This window comes from Eriocheir sinensis, chromosome 43 (assembly GCF_024679095.1).
Source record: "Eriocheir sinensis breed Jianghai 21 chromosome 43, ASM2467909v1, whole genome shotgun sequence".
NCBI lineage: Eukaryota > Metazoa > Arthropoda > Malacostraca > Decapoda > Varunidae > Eriocheir > Eriocheir sinensis.
The window spans coordinates 14656495-14679687 of NC_066551.1; the positions used below are offsets into that span (position 1 = coordinate 14656495).

The 23193-nt window shown below is 41.4% G+C and overlaps 1 protein-coding gene across 5 annotated transcripts in view; it reads right to left on the reverse strand.

The window, feature by feature from the left end:
- LOC126980192 (nuclear hormone receptor HR96-like) overlaps window positions 1-23193 on the reverse strand; it is a gene marked incomplete in the record, with an annotated part of 172268 nt that overhangs the window by 77616 nt on the left and 71459 nt on the right. For all 5 annotated transcript variants that reach the window (XR_007732970.1, XM_050829816.1, XM_050829815.1 and 2 more), the window contains 2 exon segments: window positions 5913-5971; window positions 16299-16387. Coding sequence is in view for 4 of the 5 variants with exons in the window: in XM_050829816.1 (XP_050685773.1) it covers window positions 5913-5971; window positions 16299-16387 (148 nt within the window).

A 23193-nucleotide genomic window follows, 5' to 3' on the forward strand; every position in this document is an offset into this window, starting at 1 on the left:
GATATAAAAAAAAAGGGTTTTTTTTTTTCTTTTTTTTTTTTTTTTTACGTTGTTGCCTATTGCGCCGGTAGGCATCTTCCCGGTGGGGCCTTATGGTCGGCCCAAGGCTTCTTCCAGGTGGGGCCTGATGGTCGGCCCAGCCCGTTCCGGCGCAGGCGAGTGTTTATAGTGGCGCCAAAAGAGAGGTCAATTTCGGAAGGAGAGGGGCCCTGATACTCTCCTCTTGAAAGAGGCAGGAGGCAGGAGTCGTAGGCAGGAGGAAATATAGATGAAGGAAGACTGTTCCAGAGTTTACCAGCGTGAACGATGATGAGTGAATGCATAAGAAATTTTGAGAGTATTGGGATGAACTTGAGTAGAAAGTCGTGTGCGGCAAGGCTGCGAGAGAGGGGAAGGCATGCAGTTAACAAGTTCAGAAGACCAGTCAGCGTGAAAATATCGATAGTAGATTGAGAGGCAACATGGCGGCGCTATTCAAGAGGTAGGAGACTGTCAGTAAAAGGAGAGGAGTTGAGGCGAAAAGACTTAGACTCTACTCTGTCCAAGAGACTGTGTCTGTGGAGCCCCCCCCATACGTGAAATGCATACTCCACACGAGGGCGGACAAGGCCCTTGTATATGGGTAACAACTGTGCAGGGAAACAGAACTGGCGGATACGATACAGAACGCCCAACCTCGAAGATGATTTAGTGAGAGAAGAGATGTGAAGTTTCCAGTTAAGACTTTGATTTAGAGATAGACTGAAGATGTTTAATGTAGAAGAAGGTGAAAGCTGAGTGTAATAAAAAAAATAAGGGATAAGTGTTTGGAAGATTGTGTCGAGCTGATGTGTGTAGAAATTGAGTTTTTGAGGCATTGAAGGACACCAGGTTCCTTCTGCCCCAATCGGAAATTATAGTAAAGTCTAAGGTTAAGCGTTCTGCAGCCTCCAGTCTGGAGTCTTGTAATTCCTGTCGGGAGGGTCATCTGCTGAAAGAAGCTGAATAATGCAGAGTAGAGTTATCGGCGTATGAGGGGATACGACAGTTTATTGTGGAAAGGAGATCATTAATGAATATCAGAAAGAGAGTGGGAGACTGGACAAAGCCCTGCGGGACACCACAGTTGATAGGTTTAGGGAAAGAACAGTGACCGTCTACCACAGCAGAGATAAAACGGCCGGAAAGGACACTGAAGATAAAGAAACAGAGAGAGGGATAAAATCCGTAGGAGGGTAATTTAGAAAACAAAGAGTTGTGCCAGACTCTATCGAAGCCTTTCAATATATCTAACACAACTGAAAAAGTTTCACTAAAACGGCAAAGAGAGGATGACCAGGAGTCAATTAAGAGAGCAAGATCACCAGTAGCACGCCCCTTGCGGCACCCATACTGGCGATCAGATAGAACGTCAGAAGTGAATAGATGCACATGAATCTTTTGGTTGAGGATTGATTTATAAGCTTTACAAAGACAGAAAAGTAAAGCTATAGGACGGTAGTTTAAGGGATTGCAACGGTCACTCTTCTTAGGCACAGTCTGTATATAGGCGTACTTCTAGTAGGATGGAAATGTAGATGTTGAAAGGCAGAGACAAAAGAGTTTGAACAGGTAGGGTGTCAGCAAGGAAGCACAGTCTTTAAGGACAATAAGAATCACTATCAGGCTCCATCTGAGAATTGAGACAAGAGTAGGCATAGCAAGCATTAAGAAAATTAATAACAGGCATATTGGAGTCAGAGGGGGGATGAGTATGAGCAATATGCCTAGCATGGTCTAGAGTGAAGTAGATCATTTGAGATGATAAATTGAAATACTTCATAATCTTAAGCATATGCTCTCCGCATTGTTGCTAATAAGTGGAAGGTGTGTCTTCTATTCCTTTTTTTCACATGTCACGGCAATTAGTTCCAAAAATGATGACACTTGCGTCTTCCAAATAAATGGTGGTAGCTGAATGCATAGCGTGCGGGTGCAGCGTCCAGGAGGACGCGAGTTTGTGTTCCGCCCGTGACCACAAACTGGGATTATTCAGTCACCAGCGAATGGTATAAGACTACCCTCATCCTGTCCTGAAGACCACCCATCAACCTGAGCTCTAGAGTCTCTCTCTAATAAAGAGGATCAAAGATGAGGTCTGGGGGATAGCATGAGCCACGAAAGATGGCGCCACTATACACACTTCCCTGCGCCAAATTGGGCTGGGGCGACTTTTAAGCCCCGAAAAGAAAGCCTACCGGCGCCTTAGGCTGAACGTAAAAAAAAAAAAAAAAAAAATACTCGGAACATTTATCACACTAGTTTGGCATGAGTAATAGTGTCCATCTTCAGCAGGTAGTTGTTGGCACATCCAGCCAATTACAGCCATTCGTGGATGAGTTTTCTCCTCTTGATGATCTTATAATGCGAGCGAGGTTGAAGCACACTGGGCTTAATGTTGGTTGTTGAAATTTACGTTCCTACTGAGATGTATATAACTGAGGACAAGTTGGTACTCTCCGCAAAACTCGACTCTCTGTTAGACCAATGCCCCCCCTCGATACACAGTTATTATCTTTAATGTCTTCTGTACTTCAGTACTTGTCTTTTGTAATTCAATACTACTATTGTCACTGACAGGGTTCTGTACTAAAAGAAAATAATAATCGGTGTTACGAAAGTTGGGGAGTTCCTCCTTTCAGGGAGGGACTCGCAGACTTGGTGGTATCATTGCTTGGGTGATGGTACTGCGCGCTCATTTGCCAATTCATAACTTGTTCTAAAGTGCATGAAATTGGCTTTGAATTCTTACCAAAACGCTTTTTGGGTTTAAGGTAACAGATTGCACCGATAGAGACTAATGCAATAATATCTTTATTGATAATCATATTCCTTTTGAACTATTAGATCAATATGAAACGATATTCATAATATAATTAATTAAGTCGGAACTGCACGTAAACGGACATCTACCCACTGAGGCGGGAACTTGATATTCTTATGGGCTATAGAGGCAATACTTTTTCCCCTACTATTGCTCCTACTGCAAAGTGCCATGCTACAGTCTACACAACGTCATTCATTAACTCATTTATTATAAGATTTATTGGTACATTTTTAGTCCTGACTTAGTCGTAATGTGAAGTGATTCTACATAGTCCTAACGCAATTATTGGCTTAAGGCAAGAGTCATATCTTCTCTTCCATCGTGCTATCATTGATCCTGAAATATATTTCCATTATTTGTGGGTATAAAACAGCCATAAGAAAGATTATAGGAATAACTACATCTATGTATCAGTAGTGCTGATTTAAATGGATAGAAGAGAGCGAGAGATAGCGGAATTTGCCACAGGCTATATCTAGTAAATAATAGGCCAATGAGTGAAGCAGAGACCATCACCAGAGCAAATGTACCAAGTCCGCGAGTCCATCACTGAAGAATTATCCCCGCCAGCTTTCGTTACACCGATTATAATTAGGTGTTGGTCCCCGTGGTTCTCATACCAGGAACACTAACAGCTCTCTCCCCTTAAATTTAGTAAGAATCAGGAGGTTGAGAATTGCACGTTCTTGGTACCAGAGACCAGAGCTGCACTACTAGACTTGGTAAAGAAATGACGCAGGGGTAGTTGAAGAGATCCACATCTGATCAAATATTTGTTAGAGGATCCTTCACAATGCGGGGCTTTCCGGGGTGCTGTGTTCTTTACAACTGATCATAGGCTTGTTGGTACAAAACAGCTTCATGTCAGATCAAGAAAAATCGGGAGACGCAACAATATTATGTTCCATCTTGAAAGGCTGAAAGACCTAGCATGCGTCCATGAGTTTGCAGTGAGTCTCATATCTGTTCGTTATGCACAGCACCTTTCAGTGTTATGTAGAACTGCGGGTTACCTTCAAAAGTAAAATTCTTCATTCTACAAAGGAATGCATTGAAGAGCGCCGATATTGAGAAGTGGCTTTGTCTGGGAATACACGCTGAAAAATATCGAGTGAGTCGCGCTGTCAGGCTTGCTGGGAATCGGAACCGATATAGGACTCTGTCGCATAGGCCTAGAGTTTTCCTGAGCAAAGACAAGAGAGGTATGTCAGGAGCCTCGCTGAGGATATCGAGGGTCATCGTAATGCGAATGACCGAGCTGCTTACCGAGCCCAGATTAAGCACCGCTCCGAGCCTCCCCCTCAGACGGACGCTATCTGAACAACAAATGGCTGACTCCTGTCAGACATGGATGGGCAGAAGGCTTATTGGACTGAGAACTCTGAACAGTTATACATAGAGGACCCTCAGAGTTGGCAGCTTTCAGCTGCTCGGTTGCAGGTGGGGGATGTTGATCCACCCATCGATCAAAGTTAACCCTCTTTTAAACAGGTCAGAGAGGCTGTGGCAAAGTTAAGGTGTGGAAACGCACCTGGTATCTGTAACATCAATGCCGAGCTAATTAAAGCTGGAGGTGAGGCCATTATCCACGGGTTGCAGTGTGCCAACTGGCACTTTTCTTCGTGACTAGAAGTGGAGCCTCGTCGTTCCTCTCTGGGAAGGTAGAAGGGGTACGGCCAGGACTGTAAAAACAACCGTGGTATTGCGGTGCTACAGTTCCAGACAAGGTGCTTGCCCATCTATTACTAATGAAACTGCAGAGACCTGACCAGACAGAGTTTACCCTTGATTAGTCGACAATTGACCGTATCCTAGCGCTTCGCGTACTCGTGGAACACGGAAGTGGGTTTCGACAGAGGATCCAATGTCGATCTCAAGAAGGCGCTTTATTTTTTGCATCGCAAGGCACTCTACGAACTCGTGCGACTCTGTGGAATTCCTGCAAAGAGCGTTACGTTGCTGACTAGTCTGTTCTTTGGGACTGAAAATGTTGCGAAGTATGTGTGGACGATGTCAAAGTTCTTTCCTGTGAACGAAGGAGTGAGGCAGGTCTGTACCCTTGAGCCATCACTTTTTCAACACACAACAATTTTTCAACAATTGTATGGAATGGGTACTAGGCAGAGCTATGGATCAGAGTCATTTTGGAGCATCTGATGGCAATACTAAAGTCAATGACTTTGTTTTTGCCGGTGATGCAGAAATACTTATGGAGCCGCTGGAGATTCTGGCTTTCGAGGCATTTCCAGAATAAATTAATCCCCTGGGACTCCTGGTCTTCTGGGCCAACACCGAAGTACAGGTACTGAGGAGCCCTGGTAGATAAAACAGTACAGTCTTATTTGTTCATGCGTGTGGCAAGTACATTGGTATCCTTGAAAACTTTACTCACCTTGCTAACGTAGTTAAGAACAACAGCGGGTCTCGACAGGAATTCTTACGGCAGATTGGTTTAGTCCGCGGTGTTATGGACTCGCTCAATACGAATATGTTGTATTGTCGCTACCTGTGCAGAAGAATAAGTATCCGGATCTTCAAGAGCTTGAGCTTCCTGTCTGACTCTATGAATATGAACTTTGAACACTGAATAGTGACTTGGAGAGGCGGATTGCTGTCCTGTCTGTGCCTACGCAGAATCAGAGGATACCCCTGGAGTGACTTTGTGTCAAACTGACGGCTAGTCCGTGAGACTGATTCGATATATATTTCCAGCATAATCCATTAATGTCAACCCTGGTTTTACTGGCATGTGGCACGCTGTCCAGAGGATGACCCTGCTCATATGGTTGTTTCTGTAAGAAACAGCTTTGAGTGGAGTCCAAGGGGACGCCCACAGAGTTCATGACTTGTAGAATCGATAGATCTTGCCGTTAAGTACTTGGGATGGGAAGTGGGCCTGCATGACGACTTACCAGGGGAACCCCAGGGACTGGTGTCGTAGTACAGACTAGGCAACACGTCCTCAGGCGTGTGTCCCCATTGCCTGGTGACTTGATTATCATTGATATTGTCATGATTACAGTTTATAATATTTCTTTATCATTACTATTTGTACGAGTTTTTTCACCTTCGCTGCTCAGCTTTCTGCTTCTGTCCAGAGGAGAAGTATCCAAATAGTCACATTCCCTGAAAAGTACGAAAATCTGGAATTACTAATATGACCAAACCACATTACTTTATATATTAGACTAGATGACCTTTAAACATTAGTAAAAACACTTCAAACAGAGAGCAAGATGTTGCATCTATGCCCTCGCTCAGTGACGTTCGAGTTTGTTTTTAAATGAATAAATCGTGTTGCAAGGAATCACTGGAGATGCGAGGTTGTTTCTTTCCTCTACAACAACTTTGTTGAAAAAAAATGGTTACGTCTGAATATATGATAATACTTTAGTTGTGTGACATAGTATCTACTTCGTGACGTGTCATCTATCATAAGAAATTTGGATCTGTCCTGTTTCGTAGAGCCATGAAGTTTAGGGAAACATTCATATATTTTTCCCTTGAAGCGACGTTTCTTAAAGAGAGAACATGTAGAGATGAATCTTTTACGTAAGGTATGTTGCGCAAAGAAGAGATAATCTTAGTTGCCCTAAATTAATTGAACACCTATTCTAACAATGTTCTTTGCACGGTGGGGAGACCAGCAGTGCAATAAATATTCCAAGTAGAGTATGATTAAACTGTTTCGTGTAGAGTGGTACTATTACATCTTTATTCTTGAATGACAAATACCTATTAATGAAGGCCATCTTCGGAGGCAGAATATCTCATGAAAGAAAAGGTTTAAAGCTAAAGGACTTTTCTCGTAAGTTTTCCTGCGAAGGGAAAAGTTTATCTTTGCTGCTCAACGTTTAATATTTTCTACATTAGGAATGAATGCCACTTGCATGGTAGGAGACCAAAACTGTCCTGTCATGAAAAGTTTATATTAATGAATCCTAAAATTCTACTCATTTAATTGCCGTTTCAATTCATTGCTTGGAGAATTTTAGGTTTGACGTGATTCTGACTCTGTGGTCCAGTTTCGAACAACACATTTCATAATTAAACCCATGATTATTCGCCCAAACAGACAAAACTGAAAACTTACATATATATATATATATATATATATATATATATATATATATATATATATATATATATATATATATATATATATATATATATATATATATATATATATATATATATATATATATATATATATATATATATATATATATATATATATATATATATATATATATATATATATATATATATATATATATATATTTATTTATTTATTTATTTATTTATATATTTATTTATTTTTACATCAGAGGACACGGCTCAGGGCAATAATAAGAGTACAAAAAAAAGCCCGCTACTCGCCGCTCCTATGAAAGATAAAAATAAAGAGTAGCCAAAAGAGAGGTCAATTTCAGGTAGTGTCTTGATACACTCTTCTTGAAAAAGGTCAAGTCATTGGCAGACGGAAATACAGACGAATGAAGGCTGTTCCAAAGTTTACCAGTGAAGGGGATGAAAGAATGGAGATGCTTGTTAACTCTTGCATAAGGGGTTTGGACAGTATTGGGATGAACATCAGTAGAAAGTCGTGTGCGTAAGAATGGATAGGACAGTTCGTTTTGGAAAGAAGATCATTAATGAACAACAAAAAGAGAGTGGGAGATAGTACAGAACCCTGCGGGACACCACTGTTAATAGGTTTAGGGAAAGAACAGTGACCGTGTACCACAGCAGAAATAGAACGGTCAGAAAGGAAACTGGAGATAAAGGTACAGAGAGAAGGATAGAAACCGTAGGAGGGTAGTTTGGAAAGCAAAGATTTGTGCCAGACCCTATCAAAGGCTTTTGATATGCCCAGCGCAATAGCAAAGGTTTCACCGAAGCGGTTAAGAGAGGATGACCAAGAGTCAGTTGGGAAGGCAAGGAGATCACCAGTTGAACGCCCCTTGCGGAACCCATACTGGCGATCAGATAGAAGGTCAGAAGTGGAAAGGTGCTTTTAAATCTTCCGGTTCAGGATTCTTTCACAAGCTTTAGATAGACAAGAAAGTAAAGCTACTGGACGGTAATTTGAGGGATTGGAACGGTCACCCTTTTTAGGGACAGGCTGTATGAAGGCATACTTCCAGCAGGAAAGAAAGGTAAATGTTGACAGGCAGAGGTGAATGAGTTTGACCAGGCAGGGTGTCAGCACGGATGCACAGTTTTTAAGAACAACAGGAGGCACTCCATCAGGTCCATTAGCCTTCTGAGGATTGAGGCCAGATAGGGCATAGAAAACATCAATCTTAAGAATCTTAATAACAGGCATAAGGGAGTCAGAGGGGCTTTGCCATTATTTATATGATACACAGGTAAACACAAGGATACAAGAATTCAAACCACCTACACATGGCAGTTCCTGGGAGTTAATTTTAATCAGATTCCTTTCCCATCCGTAAATACTTCTAATTTCAGAAATTTAAGGATTCAGTTGTATTGGTTTACCGCCATATCTGTATAGTTTCTACCACTCATCCACCAATGTGCTCGTGAATCAGTTCTTGTTTATTTCCTTACTGTTCTTTTTTTCTTTTTTTTTTTTACGTTGCTGCCTATTGCGCCTGTAGGCATCTTCCCGGTGGGGCATGATGGTCGGCCCAAGGCTTCTTCCCGGTGGGGCCTGATGGTCAGCCCAGCCCGTAGTGGCGCAGGCGAGTGTTTATACTGGCGCCATCTTGCATTGGCTCATGCTGCCCCTCGGAACTCGTTCTTGATTCACTTGGACGGCTTCCTCTAGAGTCCGGGTTGATGGGTGGTCTTCAGGAGAGCATGTGGGTAGTTTTAAGCCACTCGGCGGTGACTGAAAAATCCGAGATTCGAACCAGCGTCGTCCATCACGCGGTGAATGTGGGCCCAGTACGCTACCAGTTCAGCCACCGCCTACCCAACTTATACCAGATGCTGCGTATTCCTATGTCAGTTTTCAATACAATTACTTGTTATGCACGAATGTTCCCGACCGTAAGATGATCACGTGAACAAATAATGTCTGCCAAGCTTGCATTTCTTGAGCCAGCAGATCTTCGCTGGCTGGCGCGCCATTTAACTCGTGTGCACCTCTTCCATACAAGGGCGCCTTTCGCTGTATAAATTGTTGCTTATATATATATATATATATATATATATATATATATATATATATATATATATATATATATATATATATATATATATATATATATATATATATATATATATATATATATATATATATATATATATATATATATATATATATATATATATATATATATATATATATATATATATATATATATATATATATATATATATATATATATATATATATATATATATATATATATATATATATATATATATATATATATATATATATATATACACACACACACACACACACAGTACAGTAGAACATCGCTTATCCTGCATTCAAAAACAACGCCACTCTCAAAACAACGGCAAACATCTGAGGTTCGAATTTACAAAACACGCTTTTTTTTCTACCTGTAGCGCTTATAGGTTATCTTGAGAGGTGTTATGGTCTTTCAGCCCGTTAGTGGCGCAGGCTAGTTTTAATCATAGTGGCTACCGTGATATGTGACACTTCCTTGGCCCATGCTGCCCTCCGGTGCTCCTCTTGATCGAAGTCGCTAAGTTCAGGGTTCACTGAAGATCCGGACAGCATGTGAGTTATATTCCGCCCCTCGGCGATGATTTGAAAAATCAGCTTGTTTTGCTTGGGTCTCGAACCAAGTCCGCGTTAGGTCCTCGGGCTAATACGCTCGCACGCTAACCACTCGACCACCGCCTCCCCAGATTTCCACTTAATTTTAAGTTGAACAATTCAGTTACTGAATATGTTATGGTAGGCGGCGGCTGTGTGGTTAGCATGCGGGCCCCACATTCACCGCATGATGGACGACATGGGCTCCAATCCGCCGTACCACCTGGGATTTTTCAGCCACCGCCGAGTGGCTTAAGACTACCCACATGTTGTCCTGAAGACCACCCATGAACCCGGACTCTAGAGGAAACCGTCCAAGTGAATCAAGAACAAACTCCGGGGAGCATCATGAGCCAAGAAAAGATGGCGCCACTATAAAATACTTGCCTGCTGCCTCCTCAAGGAAAGCCTACCGGTGCTATAGGCTGCACGTAAAAATGAATGTAGTAATAGTACAGGTGGTTTTCTTACTTTGCGAAAATATGGTCGACGAATAGCATCGCAAGTGTAAATTCGCAAAGTAGATAGAGAGGCAGCTCACAAAAGGTTCCAGAGCCTTCGAACTCCCGCTAACTATGTCCTTTACATTTCAGCCCGGAATCGTGCCAAATATATTATCCGACTTACCAAAACTTCTTTTATCAATAGAAAATGTCAACATCTTGCTTCTTCTAATTCTTCCCGTGACTTCTGGCATCTAGCCAAAAAAATCTCCTCCAATTTCACTTCTTCCTCTTTCCCTCCTCTCCTTAACCCTGACGGCAGCACTGCCGTCTCATCTGTCTCTAAGGCTGAACTCTTCACTCAAACTTTCTGTAAGAACTCCACCTTGAACGATTCTGAGCATATTCCTCCTACTCACCCCCCCTCTGACTCCTTTATGCCTGTTATTAAGATTCTTCCAAATGATGTTTTCTATGCCCTCTCTGGCCTCAACTCTCAGAGTGCTTATGGACCTGATGGAGTGCCTCCTATTGTCCTTAAAAACTGTGCTTCCGTGCTGACTCCCTGCCTGGTCAGACTCTTTCGTCTTTGCCTATCAACATCTACCTTTCCCTCCTGCTGGAAGTATGCCTTTGTACAGCCTGTGCCTAAGAAGGGTGACCATTCCAATCCCTCAAACTACCGCCCTATAGCTTTACTTTCCTGTATATCTAAAGCTTTTGAATCAATCCTTAACCGGAAGATTCAAAAGCACATTTCCACTTATAACCTTCTATCTGATTGCCAGTATGGGTTCCGCAAGGGGCGTTCTACTGGCGATCTTCTTGCTCTCTTAACTGACTCTTGGTCATCCTTTCTTAGCCGTTTCGGTGAAACTTTCTCTGTTGCGCTAGACATATCGAAAGCCTCCGATAGAGTCTGGCACAAGTCTTTGCTTTCTAAACTGCCCTCTTTCGGATTCTATCCCCCTCTCTGTTCCTTTATGTCCAGTTTCCTTTCCGGCCGTTCTATCTCTGCGGTGGTAGACAGTCACTGTTCTTCCCCTAAACCAATCAACAGTGGTGTTCCACAGGGCTCTGTCCTATCCCCCACTCTCTTCCTGTTATTCATCAATGATCTTCTTTCCATAAGAAACTGTCCTGTCCACTCATACCCCGACGACTCCACCCTGCATTATTCAACTTCTTTCAATAGAAGACCCTCTCAACAGGAAGTACACGACTCCAGAATGGAGGCTGCAGAACGTTTAACCTCAGACCTTGCTATCATTTCCGATTGGGGCAGAAGGAACCTTGTGTCCTTCAATGCTTCAAAAACTCAATTTCTCCACCTATCAACTCGACACAATCTTCCAAACACCTATCCCCTATTCTTCGATAACACTCAGCTATCACCATCTTCAACACTAAACATCCTTGGTCTATCCTTTACTCAAAATCTCAACTGGAAACTTCACATCTCCTCTCTCGCTAAATCATCTTCCTCGAGGTTAGGCGTTCTGTATCGTCTCCGCCAGTTCTTCTCCCCCGCACAGTTGCTATCCATATACAGGGGCCTTGTCCACCCTCGTATGGAGTATGCATCTCAAGTGTGTGGGGGCTCCACTCACACAGCTCTTCTGGACAGAGTGGAGTCTAAGGCTCTTCGTCTCACCAGCTCTCCTCCTCCTACTGATAGTCTCCTACCTCTTAAATTCCGTCGCGATGTTGCCTCTCTTTCTATCTTCTATCGATATTTCCACGCTGATTGCTCTTCTGAACTTGCTAACTGCATGCCTCCCCCCCTCCCGCGGGCCCGCTGCACACGACTTTCTACGCATGCTCATCCCTATACTGTCCAAACCCCTTATGCAAGAGTTAACCAGCATCTTCACTCTTTCATCCCTCACGCTGGTAAACTCTGGAACAATCTTCCTTCATCTGTATTTCCTCCTGCCTACGACCTGAACTCTTTCAAGAGGAGGGTATCAGGACACCTCTCCTCCCGAAATTGACCTCTCTTTCGGCCACCTCTTCTGATTCTTTTTTAGGAGCAGCGAGTAGCGGGCTTATTTATTATTGTTTCCTTTTTTAGTGCCCTTAAGCTGCCTCCTTTTGTTGTAAAAAAAAAAAAAACATTGAAAACCATGTATTAAAGGTTAGTTGGTTGACAACTCTCCCATCACTCAGATTTTTCTCATCCCTTCCCCCTCCCTCCCTCCCTCCCTTATGTAGCCCCTCCCACTCCTTCCCCATTGCCCTGCCTACGTCATCATGCTTGCCTCGCCCTGTTTCCTCTTCCTCTTCCTACTTTTACACATCATACTGCTACTCTTCTTCCTCCTCCTCCACCCACTCAATGTCGTACGCCTACTTTCCTTATCACAATGTTTCCCAGTGTATGTGTGTGTATGTGTGTGTGTTTGTGTTCGTGTGTATAGAATGATGCAAACACACACACACACACACACACGCACACACACACACACACACACACACACACACACACACACACACACACACACACAAGGAAGGGAAAAGGGAGGAGAGAGAGAGATTGAGTGATAAAAAAACTGCAGATAGAGGATGGGAGAAGGGAGAACAAAGAAAATGAGTGGAAGAAACAGGGAGAGATGAGAGGATGAAAACAGAAGGAGAAAGAAGGGTCTGGGGAGGGCGGGGCAGAAGGGAGAGGCAGGTCAGATCGAGGACGTGACCTGACTCTCTGCGATATTATCAGTCAACCTCTTCCCCCTTCCCGCGAGGAAAGCACTTCGTGGACCAAACGGTATTATCAGGGACGAGGAGTGTCTTCGTGCAGCGCGCGATGGGAGAAAGAAACGAACTATTTTCTCTCTCTTCAGGAAGAGCAGCTGAAGACCACCTCTTCGCCATTATCTTCGCACATATAATGTTTTATTGCAACATTTTTCCATGTTACTGTATTATTAATTGGGTATAAGAACAATCTAAATTTTCTGGGCCATGTATAAAAAGTCATACACTGCGAGAAACAATATTTTTCTGTTTGTTCAAGACTTCACTGTTCCTATAATAATATAAGCCAACATTGGAACACGCCGTGGTATGTGGTGCTTGACTTCCCACGGCCAATCATCGTTGTCCCAGCTCGTGACGTCATATGTATGTGGAGCTTAAGAAACCGCTTGAGAATAAGACAAGTTTGATGAACTAAGATAACTTGCTCTGACAGAAAATTTTGACGTAATTGCTATAACCGAAATATTTATCGATACCACAAATATTGATTTAAGTACAGAATACAACATAGATGGCTACAGACTCTTCAACAAAGATCGCGTAAACCGTAGAGGTGATGGTGTTGCCCTTTTTGTCAAAAGCTATTTGCAACCCACTGACAGAACACCAGGATATAGTAATGTTGAACATTTGTGCGTGCGAGTAAACATTGCAAAGGTCAATTTAAATATATATGTCACCTACAGGCCTCCGGGGCAATCACTCGATGCCGATCTTGAAATGTACAGCGTTTTAAGGCAGTCATTTAATAACAGCGACTCACTGATATTAGGAGACTTTAACCTCTCCCATATCGACTGGGCAACACTGTCAGGTACAGAAGGCGAGTCACACAGAATGATCGAATTTTTAGAAGAAAATTGTCTAAGCCAAATGGTTTCTGAACCAACTCGACAAAATAACATACTAGACTTTGTTATAACGACCCAAGATAACTTAGTCAGTAATGTCACGGTAGGAGAACACCTCGGTTCTTGCGATCATAAATTAGTGCGCGTCTACATTAGAGCTCAAATATCAGTGACTGAAAATAAAGTAAAGGGGCCCAATTTCAAAAGAGCTAACTTCGTAGAAATCCGACAAAAACTAACAGAAATACAACTATCAGATGACGGTAATGTAGAGGACGCCTGGCTAAGCTTTAAAAATCATTTACTCACTCAACAGAGCACATTCGTCCCTTTGTGTGAGAAGAGAAGTAAAACTAATAAAAGGCCACCTTGGTATAATAGCGAAATTAAACACTCAGTCAAGGAGAGAAAATTGTTTTACAGGCTAAAGAAAGGGCAAAGCACGCCCGAAAACATTAGACTTTATCATGATGCCAGGCGACGAGTAAAAAGATTAGTATGTCAGGCAAAGTGCGGATATGAAGAAACTATTGCGGCCAGCGGTAAAAATAATCCGAAATCCTTCTTCAGTTACATAAACAACAGAAAGGCGATCAGAAGTGGAATTGAACCCTTAACAAATAACGACGGTGCTCTAGTGACTGACAGCCAACACGCTGCAAACCTATTAAACAATTACTTTTCCTCGGTGTTCTATACTAACAGTCCTCCAACCACTACCACCAACACCAGTACTAATGTAAATCCCGAGCATGCATTGCCTAACTTTGAAATAACAACCGATGAAATCCTTAAAGCCCTCCAATCACTTAAAACAAATAAAAGTCCTGGACCTGACAAAGTATATCCTACACTGCTCAAAGAAACAAAGAGCGAAATACCCTCCTCCCTTACAACCGTATTCAATATGTCCTTGCGACAAGGAATCGTCCCTTCGGATTGGAAAAAGGCTAACGTGACACCGATTTTTAAGAAAGGAGAGAAAAAATTACCAGGTAATTACAGGCCCATTAGTCTAACTTCGGTTGTAGGTAAGCTACTTGAGAGCATAATTAGAGACAAAATTGTGAGTTACCTTGAAAGCCACTCATTAATTGGGGACTCACAACATGGCTTCCGTAACAAAAGATCCTGCCTATCAAACCTATTGACCTTTTATAACGACCTCTTCATAGTTTATGACGTAACCAAATCACTGGACGTAGTCTATCTTGATTACCAGAAAGCGTTTGATAAAATCCTAAATCATAAATTACTTTACAAATTAAAGAAAATAGGTATTGACGGTCAAGTATACCAATGGATCGCGAATTGGTTGAGCAACAGACACCAAAGAGTGGTGATCGACGGATTTAACTCAGAGTGGGCGCCGGTCACTAGTGGCGTCCCTCAGGGCTCGGTTCTTGGCCCAGTGCTCTTCATTATTTACATCAACGATGTGGATGTTGAATTCAATAATCGCATTAGTAAATTTGCAGACGACACAAAGATTGGTAACTCGGTTCACACTGACGAAGACAGGCAAAGCCTCCAAGAGAATTAGCACAAAATTTCAGCTTGGTCTGATAGATGGGAGATGCCCATCTATCAGATTCCTTCAAGTTGGAACAAGGAATAAGAAGTTCGATTACGAAATGCGCGGGGTTAAACTCAAAAGCGTTCAATGCGTTAAGGACTTTGGGGTCAAAATCGCGTCAAACCTCAAATTCTCACAGCAATGCATCGATGCAGCAATTAAAGCGAACAGAATGTTGGGCTTCATTAAAAGAAACTTTTTATTCAAGAATAAAGATGTAATCCTTCCACTCTACAATAGTTTAGTCAGACCCCACTTGAAATATGCGGTACAGTTTTTGTCTTCCCACCATGCAAAGGACATTGCTAAATTAGAAGGTGCTCAGCGTCGGGCAACAAAATTGATCCCTTCCTTGCGTAACAAATCTTACGAAGAAAGGTTTTCCACACTTAATTAACATGTTCTCTCTTGAGAAACGTCGCCTCCGAGGAAAACTGATCGAATGTTTTAATTAAAATACTTAATGGTTTCACAAATGTAGACAGATCAACATTGTTTATGATCGATGACACTTTGCGTACGAGGAACAATGGCGTAAAACTCAAATGTAGACAAGTAAATTCAGACTGCACCAAATTTTTCTTCACCAACGTTGTAGTGCGAGAATGGAATAAGCTCCCACCGTCAGTGGTCTAGTGTAACACGATTGACTCCTTCAAAAACAAGCTCAACCGTCGCTTCTTTCAACTTAATATTAACTAGAGTTGAAATGCATCGTTTTGGAGCCATCTGATTAATGTAGAATCACTTAGGTTTAAGGACAGACCACCTAGTCTGGACGATGGGGTCTGTGTGGTCTGATTCTCAACGTAAATCTATGTAAATCTCTCTCTCTCTCTCTCTCTCTCTCTCTCTCTCTCTCTCTCTCTCTCTCTCTCTCTCTCTCTCTCTCTCTCTCTCTCTCTCTCTCTCTCTCTCTCTCTCTCTCTCTCTCTCTCTCTCTCTCTCTCTCTCTCTCTCTCTCTCTCTCTCTCTCTCTCTCTCTCTCTCTCTCTCTCTCTCTCTCTCTCTCTCTCTCTCTCTCTCTCTCTCTCTCTCGCTCTCTCTCTCTCTCTACCTTAGACCCGGCTGCGCAGTAGCACCATCCAAGCAATTATTGTGGTGGTTGTAATGGTGGACATCTGTTGCATCATTGAGTCGAGGCACCTGAAGGCAAGATAAAATTGGTCAACAAAATTTAAATTATTTCATGCTTCTGGTATGAAATGGTCTGATTCTAGGGTAATTGAAGGTGATGAATTCAAATATGGCATCAATAAAGACGTATCAGATTAGGTTATTGAGAACCATTATGACGGTGTATCGAGCTCCCAGGATGTGACTTATACATTTTTTGTTACCTCAAAAATTAAATTATTTCATGGTTCTGGTATGAAATGGTCTAATTCTACGGTAAATGAAGGCACTGAATTTTAATATGGCATTAGCAAAGACGTATTGGGTCTGGCTTTCGAGAACCAATCAATGTATGTGTGTATCTAGTTCCATCGATCAAATTTGTGGTTCTGAAATGAAACCGTCTGATTCTAGGGAGAAGGAGAAGGAGGCATGGGACTCATTCATGAATGCCTCACAGAACTATATTGGAAAGACAAGACAACTACGAAGAAATTGTGCCAGCCATGTTACAGCGTTTTCGAACTCTAGGCTCAAGGATGTCCTTCAGACTTCATTCCTTCCACTCTCACCTCGACTTCTTTACAGATAACCTCAGAGACATCAATGACGAGCACAATGAAATGTTTTAACAAGGCATTTATATAGTGGAGAGCAGGTATCAAGACTGCTTCAGTCCCAGTATGATGGACGACTACTGATGGATGCTGCAACGTGAAGAAAATAAGTTGAACAAGCGAAAAAGCAAAGTTCAAAAGTATTTTTAGATCTTTACTGATTGCTAATAAAATTTGCACTGAATTTCCATATATTCGTGTCACAAATCATTACAAGGTTATCTGTGTCTTCCTCAATATGAGAAACAAAGCTGAAACGAGTTATGGGATATTGAATGGGTTTTTTTCAGTATGTTATTCAAGAACCTGGCCTGACAGCAAAAAATGAATGAACTTAAATCAGTGCTATGTAATTAGTTAGGGGCACATATTCATGTATGAGAACCATTTTGGTTGTTCACTAGTAATTATTACCAATTGATTATTATTATTATTACCATTATTATTATTATTATTATTATTATTATTATTATTATTATTATTATTATTATTATAATTATTATTATTATTGTTGTTGTTGTTGTTATTGTCATTATTATTAATAAATGAAAGGACAAGCTGCATACTACCCAGCACCGGATTCGAACCAATGCATTGGAGTCAATACCCACTTTGCCATCCAAGGTTATAATTTATAATGCAGGAGCACCCTGTTGACTTCATTCCACTACCTGATTTGGTGAGGGTAGCTATCACTTTCTCCGATGGTGGTTTGAATCCGTGTAATAAGAAATAGAGTAATTACTGACTACTGCCCGCAACGCCAACAGTTAAGTCAGAGCTACCTCCACCGAGCCGGGTCGGGAAAAAAAGAAAAGAGGGTGAGTTGTCTACTGCCAAGATCGAAGTAAGTAAGGTCGATCGACGGGCTGCCAAAAATTCCATTCCCAAAAATCCATTCCGAGCATCCTCCCCTACCTCCTGATGACGTAACACAGGGTATAAAAACAGCAGAGCTAACCGGCAACTCCATCAGTCACACACACCGCAATCATCAACGTATCTTTTATAAACTACTGGCTTGAACTCAACTCCTTACCAATTTTAGACATCTTAATAACAAAAAATAATAACAAATTATGTACCAGTGCTTAAAGAAAACCGACACATATGAACCTGGGTATTAATTTTTATTCTTTTGTTCCACATATTTATAAACTAAACACAATAAGAACTTTGTTAAATAGGGCATATAATATTTGTAGTAACTGGACTTCGTTTGACAATGAGTTGTCTGTGCCCGAGAGATTCTTTTCGCTTAGTGGCTTTCCATCTAGCCCATCTTTACATATTCGTAATTTAAAACCGGAACTTAATAAATCTAACTCCTCAATGAAACTAAGTCTGTTTGGTTAGGTTAGAATAGGTTGTCATGTATTCAGAGTAGGTGATAGATTAGTGTTTTTTGTATCTGTACTTACTTCATTAATTCTCTATTACCTTCACACACCTACTTTGCTTGTGAAATTGTTTCAAATGCCGAGTTCGACTCTGGTCTCGTTAATCTCTATTGTTTCGCTTGTTTCCCTTATAAAATTCTATAGGAGTTTAGGTGATAGTCTCCCCTTCACTGTGTTCCTTAGTTCGGCCTGCCTCTCCCACCTGACCAGGGTGACGCTTACACTTTTTTTTTTTTAAGTTTTTATGTATTATAGTCCCGTTCTGAACGGTTACATTGTAATTTTTAGGCCCCCCACCTGAAGATGATGACCTCTGTTCACCGAAACGTTGTCAATAAAGGATGCCACTGGTTCTCCTGTTTGTCTACACGTTCCTGAGCTATATATATATATATATATATATATATATATATATATATATATATATATATATATATATCTATATATATATATATATATATATATCTATATATATATATATATATATATAGATATATATATATATATATATATATATATATATATATATATATATATATATATATATATATATATATATATATATATATATATATATATATATATATATATATATATATATATATATATATATATATATATATATATATATTTCTGCAACATTCGCGGTCTTCGCTCTAATTTTCATTCTGTGGAACATCATCTCTCCTCCTCTAAACCTCACCTTCTCTTCCTTACCGAAACACAGGTTTCTGAGGCTACTGACAGCAAACTCTACTCTGTTCCATCCTACTATCTCTATCCTAAATTTCAATCCAAAGCTGGATGTTGCGCCTACGTGCGCAACGACATCACTTGCTCTCGTGCCCACGACCTTGACTCTTCTGAATTTTCCACCATCTGGTTAAGACTTCACTGTCATTCTATTACTAAATACATCTGTGCTGTTTATCTCTCACCTAACTCTACCAACTATGTAAAATTCTTTGACTATTTGAATTCTAAAGTGGAGCACATCTTGACCCACTCTCACTTCGCTGAAATCTCCATCCTAGGAGATTTCAATGTTCACCACCAGCTTTGGCTTTCATCCTCTTTCACTGACCATCCTGGTGAACAAGCCTACAACTTTGCTATCCTCAACGACCTAGAGCAGTTGGTCCAGCACCCTACACGTATTCCTGACCGTCTTGGAGATCGGCCCAACATTCTAGACCTCTTCCTTACCTCAAACCCTTCTGCTTATTCTGTCAAACTGTTCTCTCCGTTGGGCTCTTCCGATCACAATCTTATTTCTGCATCCTGTCCTATCGCTCCTGTACATCCTCTGGACCCACCGAAGAGGCGATGCTTCTGGCATTTTGCTTCAGCTCGGTGGGACGACCTGAGGATGTACTTTTCCAATTTCCCGTGGAATGATTATTGCTTCCAGGATAGAGACCCCTCTGTGTGTGCTCAGCGCATCACAGAGGTGATTGTCTCTGGAATGGAGGCATACATTCCTCGTTCTTTCTCTACTCCTCACGCTAAAAAGCCTTGGTTTAATCACGCTTGTTCTCGTGCTGTCAATGATAGAGAGGTAGCTCACAAAAGATACCAGAGCCTTCAAACTAATGCTAATTATGAACTTTACATTTCTGCCCGAAATCGTGCCAAATCTATTCTCCGACTAACCAAAAATTCTTTCATTAATAGAAAATGTCAAAACCTTGCTTTCTCTAACTCTTCCCGTGACTTCTGGCATCTAGCCAAAACATCTCCTCCAACTTCACTTCTTCATCTTTCCTCCACTCCTCAGTCCTGACAGCAACACTGCCGTCTCATCTATCTCTAAGGCTGAACTCTTCTCTCAAACTTTTCTAAAACTCCACTCTGGACGATTCTGGGCATATTCCTCCTACTCATCCCCCTCTGACTCCTTTATGCCTGTTATAAAGATTCTTCAAAATGATGTTTTCTATGCCCTCTCTGGCCTCAATCCTCAGAAGGCTTATGGACCTGATGGAGTGCCTCCTATTGTCCTTAAAACTGTGCCTCCGTGCTGTCACCCTGCCTGGTCAAACTCTTTCGCCTCTGCCTGTCAACATCTACCTTTCCTTCTTGCTGGAAGTATGCCTTCACACAGCCTGTACCTAAGAAGGGTGACCGCTCCAATCCTCAAACTACCGTCCTATTGCTTTACTTTCTTGTCTATCTAAAGCTTTTGAATCAATCCTTAACCGTAAGATTCAAAAGCACCTTTCCACTTCTGACCTTCTATCTGATCGCCAGTATGGGTTCCGCAAGGGCGTTCTACTGGTGATCTCCTAGCCTTCTTAACTGACTCTTGGTCATCCTCTCTTAGCCGTTTCGGTGAAACTTTGCTATTGCGCTGGACATATCAAAAGCTTTTGATAGGGTCTGGCACAAATCTTTGCTTTCTAAACTACCCTCCTACGGTTTCTATCCTTCTCTCTGTACCTTTATCTCAGTTTCCTTTCTGACCGTTCTATTTCTGCCGTGGTAGACGGTCACTGTTCTTCCTAAATCTATTAACAGTGGTGTCCCACAGGGTTCTGTCCTATCTCCACTCTTTTTCTGTTGTTCATTGATGATCTTCTTTCCAAAACGAACTGTCCTATCCATTCCTACGCCGATGATTCCACTCTGCATTATTCAACTTCTTTTAATAGAAGACCCACCCTTCAGGAACTTAACGACTCAAGGCTGGAGGCTGCAGAACGCAGCCTCAGACCTTACTATTATTTCCGATTGGGGCAAGAAGAACCTGGTGTCCTTCAACGCCTCAAAACACAGTTTCTCCACCTATCCACTCGACACAATCTTCCAAACAACTATCCCTATTCTTTGACAACACCAGCTATCACCTTCCTCAACACTAAACATCCTCGGTCTATCCTTAACTCAAAATCTCAACTGGAAACTTCATATCTCATCTCTTACTAAATCAGCTTCCTCGAGGCTGGGCGTTCTGTACCGTCTCCGCCAGTTCTTCTCCCTGCACAGTTGCTGTCCATATACAGGGGCCTTGTCCGCCCTCATGGAGTATGCATCTCATGTGTGGGGGCTCCCTCACACAGCTCTTCTGGACAGAGTGGAGGCAAAGGCTCTTCGTCTCATCAGCTCTCCTCCTCATACTGATAGTCTTCTACCTCTTAAATTCCGCCGCAATGTTGCCTCTCTTTCTATCTTCTATCGATATTTCCATGACTGCTCTTCTGAGCTTGCTAACTGCATGCCTCCCCCTCCCGCGGCCCCCTGCACTCGACTTTCTACTCATGCTCATCCCTATACTGTCCAAACCCTTATGCAAGAGTTAACCAGCATCTTCACTCTTTCATCCCTCACGCTAGTAAACTCTGGAACAATCTTCCTTCATCTGTATTTCCTCCTGCCTACGACTTGAACTCTTTCAAGAGGAGGTATCAGGACACCTCTCCTCCCAGAAACTGACTTATCTTTCAGCCACCTCTTTGGATTCTTTTAGGAGCAGCAGTAGCAGGCTTTTTTATTAATGTTTACTTTTGTGCCCTTGAGCTGTCTCCTTTAAAAAAAAAAATATATATATATATATATATATATATATATATATATATATATATATATATATATATATATATATATATATATATATATATATATATATATATATATATATATATATATATATATATATATATATATATATATATATATATATATATATATATATATATATATATATATATATATATATATATATATATATATATATATATATATATATATATATATATATATATATATATATATATATATATATATATATATATATATATATATATATATATATATATATATATATATATATATAAATTTACAACAAAGGAGACAGCTCAAGGGCACACAAAAAAATAAAAAAATAATAAAAAAAAAGCCCGCTACTTGCTGCTCCCAAAAAAGAATCAAAAGAGGTGGCCGAAAGGCAGGTCAATTTCAGGAGGAGAGATGTCCTGATACCCTCCTCTTGAAAGAGTTCAAGTCGTAGGCAGGAGGAAATACAGATGAAGGAAGATTGTTCCAGAGTTTACCAGCGTGAGGGATGAAAGAGTGAAGATGCTGGTTAACTCTTGTATAAGGGGTTTGGACAGTATAGGGATGAGCATGAGTAGAAAGTCGTGTGCAGCGGGGCCGCGGGAGGGGGGGAGGCATGCAGTTAGCAAGTTCAGAAGAGCAGTCAGCGTGGAAATATCGATAGAAGATAGAAAGAAAGGCAACATCGTGGCGGAATTTAAAAGGTAAAAGACTATCAGTAGGAGGAGGAGAGCTGATGAGACGAAGAGCCTTAGACTCCACTCTGTCCAGAAGACCTGTGTGAGTGGAGCCCCCCCACACGTGAGATGCATACTCCGTTCGAGGGCGGACAAGGCCCCTGTATATGGATAGCAACTGCGCGGGGGAGAAAAACTGGCGGAGACGATACAGAACGCCCAACCTCGAGGAAGCTGATTTAGCGAGAGAGGAGATATGAAGTTTCCAGTTGAGATTTTGAGTTAAGGATAGACCGAGGATGTTTAGTGTTGAAGAAGGTGACAGCTGAGTGTTGTCGAAGAATAGGGGATAGATGTTTGGAAGATTGTGTCGAGTTGATAGGTGGGGAAATTAAGTTTTTGAGGCATTGAAGGACACAAGGTTCCTTCTGCCCCAATGGGAAATGATAGCAAGGTCTGAGGTTAAGCGTTCTGCAGTCTCAAGTCTGGAGTCGTGTACTTCCTGTTGTGATGGTCTTCTATTGAAAGAAGTTGAATAATGCAGAGTGGAGTCGTCGGCGTATGAGTGAACAGGACAGTTTGTTATGGAA